The sequence below is a fragment of the Syzygium oleosum genome, unplaced genomic scaffold (genome assembly GCF_021117445.2).
Source record: "Syzygium oleosum isolate NSW1041296 unplaced genomic scaffold, Sole_v2.1 Sole_v2.07, whole genome shotgun sequence".
NCBI lineage: Eukaryota > Viridiplantae > Streptophyta > Magnoliopsida > Myrtales > Myrtaceae > Syzygium > Syzygium oleosum.
The window spans coordinates 4,059,346-4,081,346 of NW_026607491.1; the positions used below are offsets into that span (position 1 = coordinate 4,059,346).

The 22,001-nt window shown below is 38.7% G+C and overlaps 2 protein-coding genes across 2 annotated transcripts; both read left to right on the top strand.

The window, feature by feature from the left end:
* Positions 1-1,228: 1,228 nt before the first annotated feature.
* On the top strand, positions 1,229-4,337 carry LOC115662793 (cytochrome P450 714C2-like). Its single transcript, XM_030584891.1, has 5 exons — positions 1,229-1,545; positions 1,640-1,866; positions 2,183-2,430; positions 2,962-3,325; positions 3,739-4,337. The coding sequence occupies exons 1-5, from the start codon at positions 1,245-1,247 to the stop codon at positions 4,030-4,032; spliced, it is 1,434 nt and encodes a 477-aa protein (XP_030440751.1). The 5' UTR covers positions 1,229-1,244; the 3' UTR covers positions 4,033-4,337.
* Positions 4,338-18,590: 14,253 nt separating this feature from the next.
* On the top strand, positions 18,591-20,214 carry LOC115662792 (cytochrome P450 714C2-like). The gene is made up of 3 exons (XM_030584890.2): positions 18,591-18,842; positions 19,213-19,576; positions 19,707-20,214. Exons 1-3 carry the CDS (start codon positions 18,598-18,600, stop codon positions 20,130-20,132), a joined length of 1,035 nt encoding a protein of 344 aa, XP_030440750.2. The 5' UTR covers positions 18,591-18,597; the 3' UTR covers positions 20,133-20,214.
* Positions 20,215-22,001: the final 1,787 nt, after the last annotated feature.

The following is a 22,001-nucleotide window of genomic DNA, read 5'->3' on the forward strand; positions in this document are numbered from 1 at the left end:
GCCAAGCCCTCGCCGGTGGCCGTCGCCACAGCCGCCGGGAAGGGCCGGCGGAGGTCGCTTGGGCCTTCCCGAAGCCCGGCGACCCTCGCCGGCCTCGGGCGAGGCCCCACCGGTCCCCGGCGACGGCATGAAGCCCCCGATTTGGGGGAGAGGGCGACCCTCGCCTCAGATTTGAGCCGAGGGCCGGCAAGGCCTCGCCTGGGGTTGCCCACCCTGGGCGAGGCCTCGCCGGTCCGCGCCGGCCCCAGGTGAGGGCCGGCGACCCTTGCTTAGATCTGGGGCGAGGGTCGCGCCCTCCCCCAGATCGGTGGCTACAGGCCCTCGCCGGGGACTCACCCGGGGATGGCGAGGGTCGCCGGGCTTCAGGAAGGCCCAGGCGACCTCCGCCGGTCCTTCCCGGCGGCCACCGGCGAGGGTTTGGCCACCGCCGCAGTTGCTGGTTTAGGGTTTTTTTTGCTTTTTTTTGTTTTTGTTTTTTTATAGCTTTTTCTAATTTAATTTACATTTTTTTAAATTTTTCTGACGTGGCGCTTGTTGGACGCCACGTGTCTCAATAAAAGTATTAAAATATGATACATCAGCGCCACGTCAGCGTTTTCCGTTAGTAAATTTAACGGTGTTAAGTTTAGGACTCGATTGAATCAATTTGACAAGTTTTAGGACTCAATTACACTTTTTGTAAGTTTTAGGATTCAAATGCACTTTTGTGACAAGTTTTAGGACTTGTAGTGCACTTATCCCTTCTTTTTTTCCTGCATAGTTGACTAATGGACGAGGGCCAACTCATAATTTGTGTATTTATCTTTTCCCATTATGATTAACTCATGGGGGCACGTTCTTTTTATAATATTCAAATCCAATCCATGAAGCAGGCCCGCCATCATCGCCGTGACCCAACTAATACTCTACTCGTAATTTTAGGCTGCATCATTTTTCCCATTTTAATGTACTTACTTTGCTTTTCTTTTCTCTTTTCTTTTTGTTTCAATATTCATGTCTACTATATGCTCCCCGTGAAAAAATAAATGAAGAAAAATTCAGGTCTCGCAATCTCAAACAATAAGCCAAGACGCCAATTAATCACAATCAATCTCTCTCTCTCTCTCTCTCTCTCTCTCTCTCTCTCTCTCTCTCTCTCTCTCTCTCTCTCTCCATATTCTGTAAATAAAAGTTCAAGAGCCATACAAGCTAACCCTCCACAGAGAGAGAGAGAGAGAGAGAAAGAGAGAGAGATAGAAAGAGATATGGAGCTGCAAGTATTGAAACTCATCTTCACGGCCTTCACGGTAGCGTTCCTGAGCGCCGCGATTCGAACTCTTGAAGTCTTGATATGGAGGCCACAGAGGCTAAGGTTGAAGCTCCGGCAACAAGGCATCCGAGGCCCTCCGGGTTCTTTTTTCATCGGGAATCTCCGCGAGATGAAGGAGCTTCAATCACATTCCACCACACCCACGAAATCACCATCGCAAGGAGATCAGCAAGCCATAACGCACAACTGCTCCTCCAAGCTCTTGCCATTCCTAGATCGCTGGAGACAGCAATATGGTAATCTATTGATTGATCATATCGCACTCAGTTGTAATGAGATTTATATCGGGTTGACCAAAATGATAATGGTTCTTTTTTTGGTGTCATTAAGGGAATGTGTTCATGTTCTCGATGGGGAACATACAGATGCTGTACCTGAACGATGCGGAGGCAGTGAGGGAGATGAGCACGTGCACTTCGTTGGACTTTGGAAAGCCTTCTTACCAGCTGAAGATGATGGATCCTCTGCTTGGCCAAGGCATTGCAAACTCCAATGGTGCCAAATGGGCTGAACAGAGAAAGATTCTTGCTCCTGAGTTCTACGTTGACAAAGTTAAGGTGATCTTAAACTCTCTCTCTCTCTCTCTCTCTCTCTCTCTCTCTCTCTCTCTCTCTCTCTATTTGCACGTAGACCCAAGATTATTCCTTGAGAGAGAAAGGACGTCTGACGTGATGAAACATAAGTAATTATAATACTTTTCACGAATCTTATGAAGCTGAAAAGTTGAATTTGAAGTTTAAAGGATTTTAATTTGGTATATTTCGCTAGTCCTTCTGAATTTCTTGAACCCAACCGGGCAAGGGTTCAAGATGCTACTTTACATAACCTAGACACTCTTTGAATGATTATTTAGGGCAACTAATCTCTGTGTAGGGTATGATAAACTTGATGGTGGAGTCTTCAATTACTTTGGTGAATTCATGGAGCGAAAACATTGAAAAGGAAGGTGGAGTTGCTGAAATTAACAGTGACATCCACCTGAGGAGCTTTTCTGGGGATGTGATCTCCAAGGCATGCTTTGGGAGCAACTATGCCAAGGGACAAGAGATTTTCTTGAAAATTAGAGCTCTCCAAGAAGCAATCTCCAAGATAGCCTTCAACTCTGCAGTCCCAGGATTCAGGTAATTTATTCGAATGAATTACTGGATAAAAGAATCATTTTGTTGGACATAATTTTCTTGGCTTACCAGGAGCGTTCTGGCCGCTCCCTCCCATGTGACAGCAATTGACTATTATGAATTACAAATTGCACATTTTTAAATTAAAACGACATTAACGCAGTTGTGAATTTAGAGGAGATCGTCACATGTTTGATAGGAGCTAAGAAGCCTCCCGCTCTAGTTGGAGGCATAGATTATTCCTGCCAAAAAACTCGTGCTCCGCATTTGAGTGAATTCTACTTTTAAGTTTTTGACTTTTTGTCCATATTGAGTAAAGTTCGGTTTCTTCAAGACGACCCCTCTTTGACTATCAAGAAATCCCTTGCTTACCTCTTAATGATATTTTCGCATTATGTGGAAGCTTTAATAATATCTTTTATCCTCAAATTTTAGAGGAAAAACTATAAGTAGTTGGAATAGTCGATAAGTGCATGCATGGATAAGTCGGTTTGTGCTCCTTCTAACCTCGCATTACATGGGAATCCCTTCCAGATACTTGCCAACCAAGACCAACAGGCAAATATGGAAGCTGGAGAGAGAGATTCAGTCCTTAATCCTGAAGGTAGTGCAGGAACGAAAGGAAGCAACCTTAGAGAAGAACATGCTTCAGATGATACTCGAAGGCGTTGAAAACAGCGACCAGTTGGGATGCGGCGATGCGACGGACCGTTTCGTCGTGGACAACTGCAAGAACATCTACTTCGCTGGGTACGAGACGACCGCCATCACTGCCGCCTGGACATTGATGTTGTTGGCCTCGAATCCGGGATGGCAAGCCAAAGTACGCAAGGAGGTCATGCAACTGTTGCGTGGCGGCCAACTTCCGGATGCTGACATGATACCGAAGATGAAAACGGTGAACACATACATAACATGAATTATTTACAAAGAGTTTCTTGATTGGAAAACAAAAAAAAAACACTATTTAATTTGAAAATTTTCGTTTATGCATATACTTGTGATAAAATTCTTCATTGCTAATGGATTCACAGTTAAGTATGTGAAATGAGAACTTATATATTCTTTGGCGATCCACTCGCATCTATTGACAACGGTTTCAGGTGAGTTGGGTCTTCAACCAACTATATTATATAAATCCACATGCATCTTTTGAATATAGTCAGAGCTAAAATGTAACGAAATAATCCACGATATTCATATATGTCACTTACACGACCAAAAACACCTATGGTCTTAATAAAGAATTGAACTTTTTCCATTATTGACAACCATAGACTAATTAGTTCTCATTTACGATATTGATTGCAGTTGACGATGGTAATCAACGAGTCACTACGTCTCTACCCACCGGCGGCCCTTATCACAAAAGAGGCACTTGAAGACTTGAAGTTTGGTAACATCCAAGTTCCAAAAGGGGTCAATGTTTGGACCCACGTGGTGCCCCTCCACCACGACCCCGATATCTGGGGGCCTGATGCCGACCGGTTCAACCCAGAGCGGTTTGCCAATGGAGTCATCGGAGCTTGCAAGCTCCCATACACGTACATGCCCTTCGGGGTTGGGTCTCGCTCGTGTCTAGGGCAGAACTTCGCAATGGCCTAGCTGAAAGTCCTCCTGGCCCTCATAATTTCCAACTACTCCCTTTCAATCTCGCCCAAGTATAGACACTCCCCAGTTACGAGGTTGGTCATAGAGCCTGAATTTGGTGTGGATCTTCTTGTAAGGAGACTCTGACATTCAAAGGAAATCTTGTTCCACGTTTCAAGTTCAGAAAATGTGAAAGCGCCCTTCTCTTTGTAATATCGGTGCGTCCCTTTTTAGCTCAAGTAATAAGAGGATTCCCATCAGTAACACTTGTTAGTGTTCTACTTGTCTTCTCTTGAGCTATGATTACTAGTTTTTTTCCAAAATTAGTCGATTCCGTGTTCTTGTATTCCAATTGTTGTTTGACAATAGTATAAATTCCACACACCTTTTTCTTCAATGACATTTCGTGGGGTACTTATAGTTAAATTGTCATTTTATTAAAGTTTACATGTGAGGATATTAGCCTATAAAGCGAAAGAAGTCCCACTTTGGGATTGTCATGTAATGGGGAGCGGTTAATATATCATCCTTAACTTGTGACACATTGTTTTAAGCTTTTGAAATTTTGTACAAGTGACGGCCAAAAAATGAAATTTTATACAAGCGGCAGTGATGTTCATCAGCAAGCTATCATGAAATTTGGGAAATGTTAAAAGCTTTTTCCAATTTTTTACTCTCTTTGCGCAAATATTAGATGACCACAAGCAGAGTGATAATTTGATGAGCATTTGCTGTGCCTTTAGCTTTTATGTATTTAGCCTATCAAAATTGGGGAAAAAAAAAACGAACTCCCTATTTCACTTAATAGGAATTTGACAAAATTTAGAAAATCCACAGGTAAGAAAAACATAGTCTTTGATGTGCTTTATAAGTTCTGTCTCGTGTATAACTAAAAGTTATGGTTTGCCGGATCCATATCTCGGCGAGGTGTGAACGTTGGTTGACGTAGATTGGTTCTGTTTTTAATTGCAAGTAAAATTATAGTTTGTCTATGGATCATGGATAGGTTGAATGCAATCTTGATTTTTATTCTAGAAAAAAATGGGCTTCAGGTTTAATTGGATCGAAAATTCACTTGAGAAGAATGGGCCAAATGACACGTCAAGGTCCAATTGACTCTTATGAGTCTTTTGAAAAATGAGCCTATATCCCATGAAGTCCAATATGTTTGTCTATCCTTTTATTTATCCATCTGTTCTTTTACGGAACACTTATGATATGGGCTTTGCCAAATTGATTCATTTGGGCAAATTCAAAGACTCAAAGGCACAGGTTCATAAACGAAAGGAAAACAAGTAAGGTGCTAAAAACAAAAAATATGTTTTCTGACAAATTTAACTATACTCTACATAACCCTTACAAAATAGTGGAGTTTTATGAAAAAATATTGACAGAAACCAAATCTGTCACTTTCAGACATTTTTCAGATAAAGATTGTATAAATTACTCCACAGCAAGAATCCATAGTGTCATCCACCCTTCCCAATGGAAACCAGATCCCATAACTTTGATAAAATTTGATACCAAGATAACCGAACCCTTACCATACAAATCCTCTTATTTTATTTTGATTACCAACTGTTGATGAAAACTCCTATTGATTTTGAAGTTGACAAAACCTTCCATGTTATTGTAAATCTGATACTTATTCTGAACTATTTTATTCCAGGTATGTATATATATTCTGGAAGCTCAGAAGGAAGTTTTTCAGACTTTACAAGCTGGCAAAATAAGAAGTTCATATCTTATTGAAGATCCACATAATCTTAGTTCTGAGATTCAAACGCAGAAATTATTCATACGCAGAAATTATTCAGACGCAGACGCAGACGAAGAAGTTTTTCAGACGCAGAATTCAGAACGAAACATAACAGCTAGTGATCTGATATGAATTTCACAAAAGGAAAGTTTTGATTGTTTCAATCTAAGACTATAATTGATTGACAATCAAATACTATGACAAGTATGCATTACAACGGATAAAGCTCTACTTATGGAAACCAAGATTCTGATTGTATGGGCGACCAAAATCAGCGGGATTCAGAATCTGTCATCCAACGGCTACTCAATCCTTATTATACAAATCTGTCCAAGGTGAAGATTGGAAGATGATCCTCTGAAAGCTGTCCAACGGCTAGTTTGGAAGTAGAGAAGTATTTAAGGAGATCAACGAGCAGCAGAAGGAACAACAGAATCAAGAATCAACAAGTCCAAAGTCTGAGCATACTCCGATCATTTTTCTCTTGTCTTTCTGAGCCATAAATTAAGATCATGAGGGTACTTTATAAGAGTGATTGTGTGAGATAGAGAGTCCTATCATACACAAGAGTATTGTCACTCAAAAGCTGTAATTCCTCTTGATTACATAATGAAATCCAGCCGGTAGGCTGTCAGCGTGGGAGAGTGGACGTAGACTTACTATAAGCCGAACCACTATAAACTTGTGTGCAGTTTTTCTATCCCTTATCTCTTAATTTACATACTACACATCAAGAGCACTGTCTATATAATCTGTCTTGAATCTGAAGTTTATTCAGACTCAGCTGTGTTTTTTTATTTTAGCATAATTTGACAAAAATTGTTTAAGATCACTTATTCACCTCCTTCTAGGTGATCCTTGCTAGCTACATCAATTGGTATCAGAGCAGGTTTCTCGTTTATTGAAGTGTTTTACTTCTGAGCTAACGATCTATATGGCTAGCTTGAGTGCTCCAGGGCTCATTGAAGGACAAAGCAACAACATACCACCATATTTCGATGGCAATGAATATAGTGTCTGGAAGAATAAGATGAAGGCATTCATAAAGTCAATTGATCACATGCAATGGGATGTCATCATCAGAGGAGTCAATCCAAAATCTTCTGATTCAAAAGAAAAGGCAGACGGAAGCAAAGCAGCAGATCCTCCATTATCTCAAACTGAGATATCTAAAAGAGAAGCTTTAGATTCTAAAGCAATTTATTCTTTCTACTGTGCTTTATCACCTATTGAATATAAAAAAATTGCCTCTTGTGAATCAGCTAAGGAAATCTGGGATGCTCTCAACACTATTCATGAAGCAACAGATTGAGCCAAGGAAACTCAAATCAATCTTCTGCTTGGTCAATATGAATCTTTCAAAATGAAGCTTGGAGAATCAGTAGCCGATATGTATGATAGGTTTACTGACATAGTAAACGGTCTTGCATATCAAAGACAACCAGTCTTAGATGCGATGAAAGTCAACAAACTACTGAGAGGACTGACAAAGCAGTGGGATAATATCAAAACATCTCTTCGAGAGACACAAAGGATGAAGCCTCTATCAGTGAACGAGTTAATTGGAACTCTTCAATCATATGAGATTGAGCAACGGAATGAGGAGAATGAATCCAGAGGTAATAAGTCAATTGCATTAAAAACTAACATTGATTCTGATGCAGATTCTAAAGATGAAGATGTTGACGATGAAGAACTAGCTCTCTTCATAAAGAAGTATAAGAAGATGAAGATAAAAGGAAGAAACCTCAAAGGGAAGAAGCCTTTTGAGAAGAAGAAGTCTTTCGATGAAACAGAGAGATCAAAGGATGTAATATGCTTTCACCGTAGGAAACGTGGACATATCAAGCCAAATTGTCCACTTCTGAAAAAGAAGACCAAATTTGAGAAAGCAAAGAAGGCCTTAAAAGCAGAAACCTGGAGTGATACAGAGTGCGAAGACAGTGATGAAGATATCTCATATTTCTGTCTAATGGCTAAGTCAGATTCAGACTCAGATTCAGATTCTGATCCTAAAGTGGAAATTGAGGTAAATCATTCTGATATGCCTATTGAAGTATCAAATTATATTGATGAATTATGCTTTGAATTTAAGACTGCTCTTAAACGAATCTCTTCTTTGAAAAAGGAAAATTCATCACTGAGGCAATAGGATGTTTCACAAAAAGAAAAAATCGATTTCCTTCAAAAAGAATTTCATCAAGTCAAGGAAAGTCGAGATTTTCTTTAAAAAAAAAATACTGTTTTGAAAAAGGAAGTTTCAGAAATTACTTCCAAGTTTTCAAAAGGTTCAGAAACCTTGAAGCATATCCTTTCTATCCAAATTCCTTACTATAACAAATCTGGTCTCGGATTTGTGAAGGAAAGTGATAGCTTGATTGATTTTCCAAAGGTCAAGGAGAGATTAAGACAAAGACCTCCTCGACAAGCTTATAAAAACCATTTCAAAAGGAATTTTGTCAAACCTGTTGGCCGAAGTGCACTCAGGTGCTCAAAATGTGGAGATCCACAACATTTTGAGAATGAATGTCCTAAGGTTTGGAGACCTGTTCGAAGAGACTTTGTTAAGACAGCCTATACTAATCCTCAAGGACCCAAACAAATTTGGGTACCAAAAAAAACTTGAAATGTTGTAATTTTTGCAGGTTACCACGAAGAGAAAAAGAAAGTGGTACATAGACAGTGGATGTTCTAGACACATGACAGGAGATCCAAGCATATTCGTTGAACTACAAAACCTGAATGGTGGAAAAGTTTCCTTTGGAGGAAATAACAAAGGAAAAATAGTTGGCAAAAGAACGGTAGAAATTGGAAGACTGACAATCAATGATGTTTCATTGGTAAAAGGACTCAACTACAACTTAATAAGCATATGCCAACTATGTGATAAAGGTTTCAGAATCAATTTTCAAGAAGATACATGCTCAGAAACAAGCAAAGATTCTTCTCAAACATTCACAGAAAGAAGACATGGCAATATTTATCTTCTAGATGTCAATCCAAACGCTACTCATTACTTGATCTCAATCAAAGAGGATGAAGATCTATGGCACAGAAGATTGGGGCATATCAGTATGAAACAAATCTCAAAGATCTCAAACAAGAAATTGGTTCGAGGTCTGCCTGATTTGAAATACAAGAAAACAGAATTATGCAATGCCTGCACTCTAGGAAAACAAGTAAGAAGCTCTTTTAAATCTATACATCATGTTTCCACTAATCGTGCTTTGCAACTTCTTCATATGGATCTATTTGGATCAACCAGAACACAAAGTATTGGTGGTAAGAAGTATTGTTTAGTTATTGTTGATGACTTCACAAGATTTACTTGGGTGTTCTTCCTTACTCATAAAAATGAAGCATTTTCATATTTTTCAAAATTTGCAAAAAGAGTTCAGAATGAAAAGGGCTATACCATTTCCTGCATTAAAACTGATCATGGGGGAGAATTTGAAAATCAAAATTTTTCAGATTTTTGTGAGGAAAATAGCTTTCAACACAATTTTTCTACTCCTTATACACCAGAATAAAATGGTGTTGTTGAGAGGAAAAATCGTTCTTTGCAAGAAATGGCAAGAACTCTGTTAATTGAAAGCAAGATTCCTTTTCATTTCTGGGCAGATGTAGTTTTCACAGCACGTTATATCATTAACAGAGTTTTTCTCAGACCCATTCTTGAGAAAATCCCCTATGAGCTTTACTAAGGTAGAAAGCCCAGTATCTCATATTTTCGTGTGTTTGGTTGTAAATGCTTTATTCTCAAAAATCCAAATGACAGCTCTGGCAAGTTTGATGAGAAAGCAGATGAAGGATTCTTCCTTGGATATTCTACTACAAGTAAAGCATACAGAGTCTTCAACAAGAATTCTCAGACTGTAGAAGAAACAATGAATGTAAGGTTTGAAGAAAATATTCAGACTCACAAAGATGAATCTGAACTATCTTCCAACATTCAAGAATTATTAGAAGCTCAACAAGAATCTCCAAAGATCGTTGAATCCGTAGGAGAAGGAAAAGAAGATACAATCCAGACTCAATCAGAACCTTCAGAGTCTAATGATATTCAGAAGGAAAAATTTAACAGAAACTGAAAACATAAATTCAGTCATCCGAAGAACCTCATCATTGGAGAAATAGAAGATGGTATCAAGACTCGATCTAAACACAAGGAGAACATCAGCAACTTGGCCTTGATATCAGAAATAGAACCAAAAGAAGTTGGTGAAACATTATCAGATGAAAGCTGGATCGAAGCCATGCAGGAGGAATTTCAGCAGTTCAGAATCAATAAAGTGTGGGAGCTTGTGCCAAGACCCAAAAATCATCCAGTAATTGGAACAAAATAGGTATTCAGAAACAAACTGGATGACAAAGGGAAAGTCACAAAAAACAAAGCAAGACTGGTAGCAAAATGCTATTCTCAAGAAGAAGGCATAGATTATGATAAAACATATGCACCAGTTGCCAGGTTAGAAGCCATTAGGCTACTATTAGCTTATGCTTGTTTCCATAACTTTAAATTGTTTCAGATGGACGTGAAAAGTGCATTCCTGAATGAATATATCAAAGAAGAAGTATATATGGAACAACCACCTGGTTTCGAAGAACCAAGGAAGACTGATTATGTCTATAAACTCAAAAAAGCCCTTTATGGTCTGAAACAAGCACCCCGTGCTTGGTATGAGAGGTTAAGTAACTTCCTTCTGCAAAATGACTTCACCAAAGGTAAGGTTGATACAACGTTATTCATTAAGAGAAAAGGTAAGGACTTTCTGCTTGTTCGAATTTATGTTGATGATATCATTTTTGGATCATCTAACGAACTACTTTGCAAAGAATTTTCTAAGAATATACAGACTGAGTTCGAGATGAGTATGATGGGCGAGTTAACATTCTTTCTTGGCCTACAAGTGAAACAAACCAAAGATGGTACATTCATTTGCCAAGAAAAGTATGCAAAGGAGATTGTCAAGAAGTTTGGATTACAGAATTGCAAGAAAACAGACATTTCCATGTCTCATTCATCCAAACTGGACAAAAATGAAAATGGTAAAAAGGTTGATCAGAAAGTATATAGAAGCATGATAGGTTCATTATTGTATCTTACTGCATCTAGACCTGACATACTTTTTAGTGTCTGTATGTGCGCAAGATTTCAATCAGACCCAAGGGAATCACATTTTTCTGCAGTAAAGAGGATAATCAAATACATTGGAGCTTATCCAATGTTAGGTCTTTGGTATTCTAAAGATTCAGATTTTACTCTTACTGGTTATTCTGATGCTGATTTAGCTGGATGTAAAGTGGACAAGAAAAGTACTATAGGTACATGTCAACTGCTTGGGAATATGTTGGTATCCTGGTACTCAAAGAAGCAAAATACAGTTGCACTTTCTACAGCAGAAGCAGAATATGTAGCTTTGGGAAGTTGCTGTGCACAGATTCTGTGGATGAAGCAGCAATTGCGAGACTTTGCCATTAAAGATTCAAGTGTTGCAATCAAATGTGACAACACAAGTGCTATTAATTTGACCAAAAACCCAATTCTTCATTCTCGTGCTAAGCATATTGAAATCAAACACCATTTCATTCGAGATCATGTTCAAAATGGTGATGTGAATATTCAATTCATTGATTCTAAGAATCAATTAGCTGATATATTCACAAAACCTCTTAATAAATCTTCATTTGAGTTTATTAGAAATAAACTGTGCATTACTTATCCATTTTCTTGAAGTATCTGTTAGACAGGAATTTTTCAGACTCAATGTTCTCAGTCTGAATGTTCTTTTCAGACTCACAAAGAAAGGTACGTCCTTATTTCAAATTTTGGCGGGTATACTTTTGGCATTTCTGGCAAAATATTTTCATATTTGCTACTCTTGGAAGCAAATCAGGTATGTATTCTAATTTATCTGATTAATCGTGCTTAAAATATTGTTATGATATTGTCGTGATTGTTTGTGCTTCAAAAAGTATATTTCCTTCCTACATATTTGGGATCACTTATTATATTTTCTAAAAGTGGTTTTTCTTTCCAAAACCCGTCCTCCTCTTTTATAAACCTGTCCTTCACTTTTTCAAAACACTATCAGTACGAACTTTTTCTCTCCAAACCTTTTCAATATTCAGAGACTACTCCTCTTCCTTCTCCAAGATCAAATCTTTCTACTCCAGAAGTGATCAAAATGCCTTTCAAGAGAAGATCTTCGCGTATTCTCAATCAAGATTCCAAGTCTACAGCACCGGCAGAGTTCATGGAAATCTCTGACACAGAATCAGACCAATATCAAGACCCTTTAGAAGCGACACCACCACAACGATCGTCGCCACCCAAATCCACCAGTAAAACTGATTTTCGCTTCAGTAGCATAAAATATGTGTGGAATGCTTATCAAAGGTTGAAAAGAGGTAATGCTTCTGCATCAGTCCTTCGTGACTTTCTGAAAGACAACGGATTTCTCTCTGAAGCAAGTCTTATGCAAAGTTATTCTCAGTTTTGCACTAAAACTGATCACGATCAGGCCAGCATTACCCCAAAAGAGCCTACTTCCAGAAAGGGCAAGGCGAAAGTCGGAGAATCATCCACTCCTTCCGAAAAGAAATTCGTTCAAATAAGCCCTAAGTCCACAAGTGCCTCCAAATTTGTTATTCCTGATGATGATACTCGATTCTTTGATATTTTTTAAATGAAGGTGGGAATTGCATCTGGTGTGCCAGGTACAGGAGGATTATTTAGAAGCACTAAGCATAATGTCTATTATAAGTTATTACTTGCTCGAGGGGTCATGAAAATGCTGGCATCTCAGTGAAGCATCTGTTTGAGAAACTGGGGATTTATGAATTTTGTCTTCAATCTGCCAATGTATATGCTGAATTGACTGCCTACTTTTATTCTAATCTTTCTATTTTGTCACCCAACTGGCTTCAGTTCACTGTTGGTGACAGAAAGTTCGATTTAAAAGCGGATGAGTTGGCGTTGATAATTGGAGCAAAACATTCCAAGTTTACTCCATTGGCAGTGAACTTTGAAGATGCTTCCAAGGTGGCTTCAGAGAATCAAAACTTTGCTCATGACTCTAAACGACATCTTTCCTATTCTGATTTGTCCAGAAGATCTGTGATCTTACATAAGATCATCATAAACTGCTTGAAGCGCAAAGCAGCATCTAAAACTGACTTATCCAAGTCAGAAATCAAGCTTATTTGGGCAATTTTGAAAGGTCAATCTTTCTCTCTACCTCATATCATCATCTTCCATATGTACAAAACATTGTAGAAGGACAAGGGACAACTTCCGTATGGTGCTCTCATCTCTCTCATTTTTATGTTCTTAAAAATATCTATTCCTGCTGAGATGCGCAAAAACCTTGTTCCTTGTATGTTTGTGGGAGAAAGAATGCTTTCTAAGATGAAGCAATTTGATGATATAAGAGAAAGAGTAAGCTCAGCAAGAGGAAAGGATGCTCAACCGTCAGAGGCGCAATCTGTTAGGAAGACAAGTGATAAAGAGAAAGGGCAAAGGAAAAGAACAGGACCAGCAAGCAAGTAGACTGACTCTCCAACTCCAATCAAGGTGTACATGAAGAAACGAAAAATTCTTCTTCATGATGAAAGTGATGAAGCAGAGCACTTTGAAACAGGGCATACTGATGGTCTAGAACATGTTTCTGAATCAACATCAAAGGTCTCAGAACCAATTCCTGAAGAACATGTTTCTGCAGACCATGCACCTATTCAGGGGGAGATTCCACCAGAAGGAGAAACTGGGTTCGATCAGTCTGAACCAGCCAATGTCCAGGAACAGCCCTCACAAAATCAGACCATTCTCTCTCTTCTGCTCGAGATCAAAGATAAGCAAGCTGCTCTTGAAAAAGATGTGAAGAATCTACAGCATATTGTTGAGGAAAACAACAAGACTCAACATCTTCAGGCAGCAAAGGACAAAGCAGAACTTGAGGAAGCTATTGCTCTGTGCTCAATCAACATGGACAAAGCTATTAGTCAATGCTCTTCGAAGATTGAGGAAGCTGTCTCTATATTGGAAAATTTTCAACTCATTCCTACTCCTTCCAAAAAATAGCCTGCTTTTTAACATTTTTCTCAAAACCATCTCTTTCTCAATTGGTCTATAATATTCTTAACAATTCTCCTTGTTAGACAGTTTGGTTAATTTATATCAATGCTTTATTCTCTCTATCATTCTTTTTGCTGATGACAAAAAGGGGGAGAAATTATATGCAGATTTGTTATACTAACATTAATATGCTGATCATATGCATGTTATATAAAAAGGAAGAAAAAGACACAGATATCAATAGAGTTTGCTCTTTCAATTTCAATATGTGCTTCATGCGCTTAATATGCTTATTTACTTTCAAATTAATTTCAAATTGATTCAATCTGCAGGGAAGTTTTGTCACCATAAAAAAAGGGGAGATTGTTGAGGAAAACTCCTATTGATTTTGAAGTTGACAAAACCTTCCATGTTATTGTAAATCTGATACTTATTCTAGTTGAGAAAAACTCCTATTAATTTTGAAGTTGACAAAACCTTCCGTATTATTGTAAATCTGATACTTATTCTGAACTAATTTATTCCAGATATGTATATTCTGGAAGTTCAGAAGGAAGTTATTCAGACTTTACAAGCTATCAAATACCTTATTGAAGACCCACTTAATCTTAGTTCTGAGATTTAGACGCAAAATTTCTTCAGATGCAGACGCAGAAGTTCTTCAGATGCAGACGCAGACGCAGAATTTCTTCAGATGCAGACGCAGACGCAGAATTCAGAACCAAACATAACAGCTAGTGATCCGGTATGGATTTCACAGAAGGAAAGTTTTGATTGTTTCAATCTAAGGCTATAATTGATTGACAATCAAATACTACGACAAGTATGCATTACAACGGACAAAACTCTACTTATGGAAACCAAGATTCTGATTGTATGGGCGACCAGAATCAGCGGGATTCAGAATCTGTCATCCAACGGCTACTCAATCCTTATTATACAAATCTGTCCAAGGTGAAGATTGGAAGATGATCCTCTGATAGCTGTCCAACGGCTAGTGTGGAAATAGAGGAGTATTTAAGGAGATCAACGAGCAGCAGAAGAGAGTACAGAATCAAGAATCAACAAGTCTAAAGTCTGAGCACACTCCGATCATTTTTCTCTTGTCTTGCTGAGCCAAAAAAAATTAAGATCTTGAGGGATACTTTGTAAGGGTGATTGTGTGAGATAGAGAGTCCTATCATACACAAGAGTGTTGTCACTCAAAAGCTGTAATTCCTCATTAATTACATAGTGAAATCCAGCCGGTAAGCTGTCAGCGTGGGAGAGTGGACGTAGGCTTACTATAAGCCGAACCACTATAAACTTGTGTGCAGATTCTCTATCCCTTATCTCTTATTTTACATTCTGCACATCAAGAGCACTGTCTATACAATCTGTCTTGAATCTGAATTTTATTCAGACTCATCTGTGATTTTTCATTTCCGCATAAAAATATAAAAATTGAGTAAGATCACCTATTCACCCCCCTCTAGGTGATCCTTGCTAGCTACATCAATTGGTATCAGAGCAGGTTGCTCATTCATTGAAGTGTTTTACTTCTGAGCTAACGATCTATATGGCTAGCTTGAGTGCTCCAGGTCTCATTGAAGGACAAAGCAACAACAGACCACCATATTTCGATTGCAAGGAATATAGTGTCTGGAAGAATAAGATGAAGGCATTCATTAAGTCAATTGATCACATGCAATGGGATGTCATCATCAGAGGAGTCAATCCAAAATCTTCTGATTCAAAAGAAAAGGCAGATGCTAGCAAAGCAGCAGATCCTCCATTATCTCAAACTGAGATATCCAAAAGAGAAACCTTAGATTCCAAAGCAATCTATTCTTTATATTGTGCCTTATCTCCTATTGAATATAAAAAAATTACTGCTTGTGAATCAGCTAAGGAAATTTGGGATACGCTCCACACTACTTATGAAGGAACAGATTGAGCCAAGGAAACTCAAATCAATCTTTTGCTTGGACAATATGAATCCTTCAAAATGAAGCCTGAAGAATCAATTGTTGATATGTATGACAGGTTTACTGACATAGTAAACGGTCTTGCATACCAAGGACAACCAGTCCCAGATGCAATGAAAGTCAACAAACTACTGAGAGGACTGACAATGAAGTGGGATAATATCAAAACATCTCTTCGAGAGACACAAAGGATCAAGCCTCTATCAGTAAATGAGTTGATTGGAACTCTTCAATCATATGAGATTGAGCATCGGAATGAGGAGAATGAATCCAGAGGTAATAAGTCAATTGCATTAAAAACTAACATTGATTCTGATGCAGATTCTGAAGATGAAGATGTTGACGATGAAGAACTAGCTCTCTTCATAAAGAAGTATAAGAAGATGAAGATCAAAGGAAGAAACCTCAAAGGGAAGAAGCCTTTTGAGAAAAAGAAGTCTATCGATGAAACAGAGATATCAAAGGATGTAATATGCTTTCACTGTAGGAAACGTGGACATATCAAGCCTAATTGTCCACTTCTGAAAAAGAAGACCAAGTTTGAGAAAGCAAAGAAGGCCTTAAAGGCAGAAACCTGGAGTGATACAGAGTGCGAAGACAGTGATGAAGATATCTCAAATTTCTGTCTAATGGCTAAGTCAGACTCAGATTCTGATTCAGATTCTGATCCTAAAATGGAAATTGAGGTAAAGCATTCTGATATGCCTATAGAAGTATCGAATTATATTGATGAATTATGTTTTGAATTTAAGACTGCTCTTAAAAGAATCTCTTCTTTGAAAAAGGAAAATTCATCATTGAGGCAACAGGATATTTTTCAAAAAGAAAAAATCGATTTCCTTCAAAACAAATTTCATCAAATCAAGGAAAGTCGAGATTTTCTTTCCAAAGAAAATGCTATTTTGAAAAAGGAAGTTTCAGAAATTACTTCCAAATTTTTAAAAGGTTCAGAAACCTTGAAGCATATCCTTTCTATCCAAATTCCTTACTATAACAAATCTGGTCTCGGATTTGTGAAGGAAAGTGATAACTTGATTGATTTTCCAAAGGTCAAGGAGAGATTAAAACAAAGACCTCATCGACAAGCTTATAAAAACCATTTCAAAAGGAATTTTGTCAAACCTGTTGGCCGAAGTGCACTCAGGTGCTCAAAATGTGGAGATCCACAATATTTTGAGAATGAATGTCCTAAGGTCTGGAGACCTGTTCGAGGAGACTTTGTTAAGACAGCCTATACTAATCCTCAAGGATCCAAACAAATTTGGGTACCAAAGAAAACTTGAGATATTGTGATTTTTGCAGGTTACCACGAAAAGAAAAAGAAAGTGGTACCTAGACAATGGATGTTCTAGACACATGACAGGAGATCCAAGCATATTCGTTGATCTACAAAGTCTAAATGGTGGAAAAGTTTCCTTTGGAGGAAATAACAAAGGAAAAATAGTTGGGAAAGGAACGGTTGAAATTGGATGACTCACAATCAATGATGTCTCATTGGTAAAAGGACTCAACTACAACTTGATCAGCATAAGCCAACTATATGATACAGGTTTCAGAATCAACTTTCAAGAAGATACATGCTCAGGAACAAGCAAAGATTCTTCTCAAACATTCACAGGAAGAAGACATGGCAATATTTATCTTCTAGATGTCAATCCAAACTCTACTCATTGCTTGACCTCAATCAAAGAGGATGAAGATCTATGGCACAGAAGATTGGGGCATATCAGTATGAAACAAATCTCAAAGATCTCAAACAAGAAACTGGTTCGAGGTCTGCCAGATTTGAAATACAAGAAAACAGAGTTATGCAATGCCTGCACTCTAGGAAAACAAGTAAGAAGCTCTTTTAAATCTATACATCATGTTTCCACTAATCGTGCTTTACAGCTTCTTCATATGAATCTATTTGGACCAACCAGAACACAAAGTATTGGTGGTAAGAATGAAAAGGGCTATACCATTTCCTGCATAAAATCACCATCACGAGAAGATCAACAAGCCATAACGCACAACTGCTCCTCCAAGCTCTTCCCATTCCTGGATCGCTGGAGACAACAATATGGTAATCAATTAATTGATCATATCGCACTCAGTTGCAATGAGATTTGTCTTTGGTTAATAAACAATGCAATGTTTTGTTTTTTTGGGCATTTAGGGATTGTTTTCATGTTCTCGATGGGGACTCTGCAGATCCTGTACGTGTACGATAAGGAGGCAGTGAGGGAAATAAGCACTTGCATGTCGTTGGACTTTGGAAAGCCTTCTTACCAGCAGAAGGTGATGGGTCCTTTGCTTGGCCAAGGCATTTTGACCTCCAATGGCGCCAAATGGGCTCACCAGAGAAAGATTCTTGCTACTGAGTTTTACGTCGACAAAGTTAAGGTGATCTTAAACACACAGGCACTCTCTATTCGCACATAGACCCAAGATTATTCCTTGAGAGAGAGAGAACATGCTTAACGCATCGAGCGCATGGCTGACGTGACGAAAGATAAGCAATCATAATGCATTCCAAGAAAGTGGTCATGTATCTGATGAAATGAAAAGATTTTCACATGGAATATTTTTGCTATGTCCAAATGGGACATGTCCCTCGCAATTAAAGAGGGCTTAAAGGGAGTTAGTTGATTACCTGACACATCTTATTTTCTTGAAGCTTGGGTAGAGTTTGGTGAGCCATTCAGCCAAACCAGACTAGAGTTTCAAGTGGCTATTTTTAATAATCTAGACACCGTTTGAATGATTATTTATGGTAATAAATCTCTGTGTAGGGTATGATAAACGTCATGGTGGAGTCTTCAATTACTTTGGTGAATTCTTGGAGTGAAAAGATTGAGAAGGAAGGAGGAGTTGCTGAAATTAAGATTGACAGCCACATGAGGAGCTTTTCTGGGGATGTGATCTCCAAGGCATGCTTTGGGAGCAACTATGCCAAGGGACAAGAGATTTTCTTGAAGCTTAGAGCTCTCCAAGAATTAATCTCCAAGATAGCCTTCACCTCTACAATCCCTGGATTTAGGTAATTTATTCAGATGAATTACTTGATAAAGAATCTTTTTATGGAAATTGAAAGTATCTTTAATTTGTGTACCAGTTGAAACAAAAAAACTAAAATTGCGCCCATTGCTTTTTGGTTAATCAATGAAGCTATATTTTCCAAAGAAATGTCCATTATATAATTAATGTAGGAGCTAACTGGCCGCTACCTCCTATTAAAACTCTCTTATTAAGTGATTTAGCGATCTTTAATTGGTTATTCATCATTCCATGCATGCGTCCTATGTAGTAAGAGAGTTTGCAAAAGAGCACATGAATGTATTATTCCTACACGAAATTAATTATTTCAGAGAACGAAAATAACTAACGAAAACATGGCAATTTCCCCCTAGATACTTGCCAACCAAGAGCAACAGGGAAATATGGAAGCTGGAGAGAGAGGTTCAGTCCTTAATCCTGAAGGTAGTGAAGGAACGAAAGGAAGCAACCTCAGAGAAGGACCTGCTTCAGATGATACTCGAAGGCACTAAAAACAGTGGCGAGCCGGGACGCGGAGATGTGATGGACCATTTTGTAGTGGACAACTGCAAGAACATCTACTTGGCTGGCTACGAGACAACTGCTGTCGCGGCCTCGTGGACGTTGATGTTACTGGCCTTGAATCCGGGATGGCAAGCCAAAGTACGCGAGGAGGTCATGCAACTGTTGCGTGGTGGCCAATATCCCGATGCTGACATGATTCGGAAGATGAAAACGGTTTAGTTTGAAACTTTTCCTTTATGCATTAGTCACTCACAACAAAAAACACATTTGGTCTTAGCAGTGAAATGAACTTTTTCCATTGTGAACACAAACTAATTAGTCCGAAACACGGTATTGATTGCAGTTGACGATGGTAATCAATGAGTCGCTACGTCTCTACCCACCTGTGGCCGTTGTCTCAAGAGAGGCACTTGAAGACATGAAGCTTGGGAACATCCAAGTCCCAAAAGGTGTCAACGTTTGGACCCTCACGGCGACCCTCCACCAAGACCCCAATATCTGGGGACCGGACGCGGATCGGTTTGACCCGGAGCGTTTCGCAAATGGAGTCACCGGAGCGTGCAAGCTCCAGTACGCGTACATGCCCTTCGGGGTCGGGCCTCGCACGTGTCTAGGGCAGAACTTTGCGATGGCCGAGCTGAAAGTCCTCCTGGCCCTCATAATTTCCAACTTCTCCTTCTCAATCTCGCCCAAGTATAGACACTCCCCAGCTCTGAGGTTGGTCATAGAGCCTGAATTCGGAGTGGATCTTCTTGTAAGGAGACTCTGACCTTCAAAGAAGATGTTGTTCTACATTTACATTTTTATAAGTGTTCTACTTGCCCTTTCTTGATCTTTGATTACTAGTTTTTTATCCCAAATAGTCTATTCTGTGTTCTTGTATTCCAATTGTAGTTTCAATTTTATATAAATTCTACGCACCTTTTTCTTTATATTGCCATCTTACTAAGGTAATTATCGTTAAATGTCATGCTATTAAGATTCACGTGTGAGGGTTTTAACCTAAAAGAAGTCTTGCATTTGGGATGTGATGTAATGTAGAGCAGATGGTATATATTAATTGACTTGTATTTAAATCGGTTTAATTTTTTTGGTTGAAAGCGGATCTAATTGAATTATATGTTAATGACTAGGCGGTGATACTAGTCTTGCCAGAATAATTTACGTTAATCAACATGTTAGGCCCAATAGGATTCACATTGGGTAGTATCAGTGGAGCCACTAGCCTAACATTTTTAATGTCTGGCAATTGACCGGCCTGTCAACCAGTTTGATTTGCCAAATTATATAAGCAATTTGGTTATTTTGACCAACATTAGCTTGATTATTGCCATTATTCCGACCTTGATTAGAAGATTCATGCATTTGCATAATTCTTATAGGGATTGACTACTCCGACCAATATTATTAGCATCAATAAATGGAGAAAGACTATAAACATACCCACTAAATGATCTTGGCCTAGATAGCATGCATTCACAATATTGATGATGATTGGCTTGATTACGTCAAATATATGACTCACAATATAATTGGCCATATCATTCTACTACTCTTTGAACATTCCTTTCATGGTTGACACCATGTTGGGATTTGGTGCAACCTCCACTACAAAAAAACACGAAATTTGCGACGAACGTTTTTCCGTCGCAAAAATACAATCCGTCGCAAATTTGCGACGGAAAAATGTTCGTCGCAAATTTGCGACGAAAACTTCGTCCGTCGCAAATTCGTAGTTTATCAGCCCGTGATATTCCAACCCTATCTCTCACTCTCGCTCTCTCTCGTTTTTCTCCCTCTTTCGTTTGTCTGAAATAAGCAAAATCCGCGCACGCACATATTAATCTCGGTGAAGCTTTTGTACCGGTAAGTGTCGTAGCTAGCTTCGTGACTATTCGTCGTTGCATTGTAATTTCCGTTTTTTTAATATATGTTTATGTTTGTTTTTTTTTTTTGTATCTGCATCACCGGTTTAACGACCGGTGACACCTCGCCGGCCTTTGGATGAGGCCGAACGGCCACGCCGTTTTGCGACGGAAATAGTTTCCGACGCAAATTTGTGACGAATAAATGAAAATTCCGTCGCAAATTTGCAACGAATGAATGAAAATTCCGTCGCAAAATTTGCGACGGATTTGAGTATCCGTCGCAAATTTGCGACGGAAGACTATTTCCGTCGCAAATTTGCGGCGGATACCTGATTCCGTCGCAAATTTGCGACGAATAAAGAAAATTCCGTCGCAAAATTTGCGACGGATTTGAGTATCCGTCGCAAATTTGCGACGGAAATAGTCTTCCGTCACAAATTTGCGACGAATAAATGAAAATTCCGTCGCAAATTGCGACGGAGTTGAGTATCCGTTGGAAATTTGCGACGCAAAACTAATTCCGTCGCAAATTTGCGACGGATACATTCCGTTTCCATCGCACATTAAAAATTATTAAAAAATGATTCTTAAGTGATTATTCTTTTTTGGGTATGTGCCTAATTGAAGGTCTCGCAATCCAAGTGGACGTTGCAATTCTCATCAAATTGATTACTTTCTCCTACAAATATTTCAGTCAAATATTTGGGTAAGTCTTCTTTACATTGTAGTTTTTTCTATTTTTGCAATTTGATATTAATTGTTGCGTGAAT

Coding starts and splice junctions, on each gene's coding strand:
- LOC115662793 (XM_030584891.1), top strand. CDS start 1,245: ATGGAGCTGCAAGTATTGAAACTCATCTTCACGGCCTTCACGGTAGCG. Junction 1,546..1,639: donor TCGCTGGAGACAGCAATATG/GTAATCTATTGA, acceptor GGTGTCATTAAG/GGAATGTGTTCATGTTCTCG. Junction 2,431..2,961: donor TCTGCAGTCCCAGGATTCAG/GTAATTTATTCG, acceptor AATCCCTTCCAG/ATACTTGCCAACCAAGACCA.
- LOC115662792 (XM_030584890.2), top strand. CDS start 18,598: ATGATAAACGTCATGGTGGAGTCTTCAATTACTTTGGTGAATTCTTGG. Junction 18,843..19,212: donor TCTACAATCCCTGGATTTAG/GTAATTTATTCA, acceptor ATTTCCCCCTAG/ATACTTGCCAACCAAGAGCA. Junction 19,577..19,706: donor TGATTCGGAAGATGAAAACG/GTTTAGTTTGAA, acceptor TATTGATTGCAG/TTGACGATGGTAATCAATGA.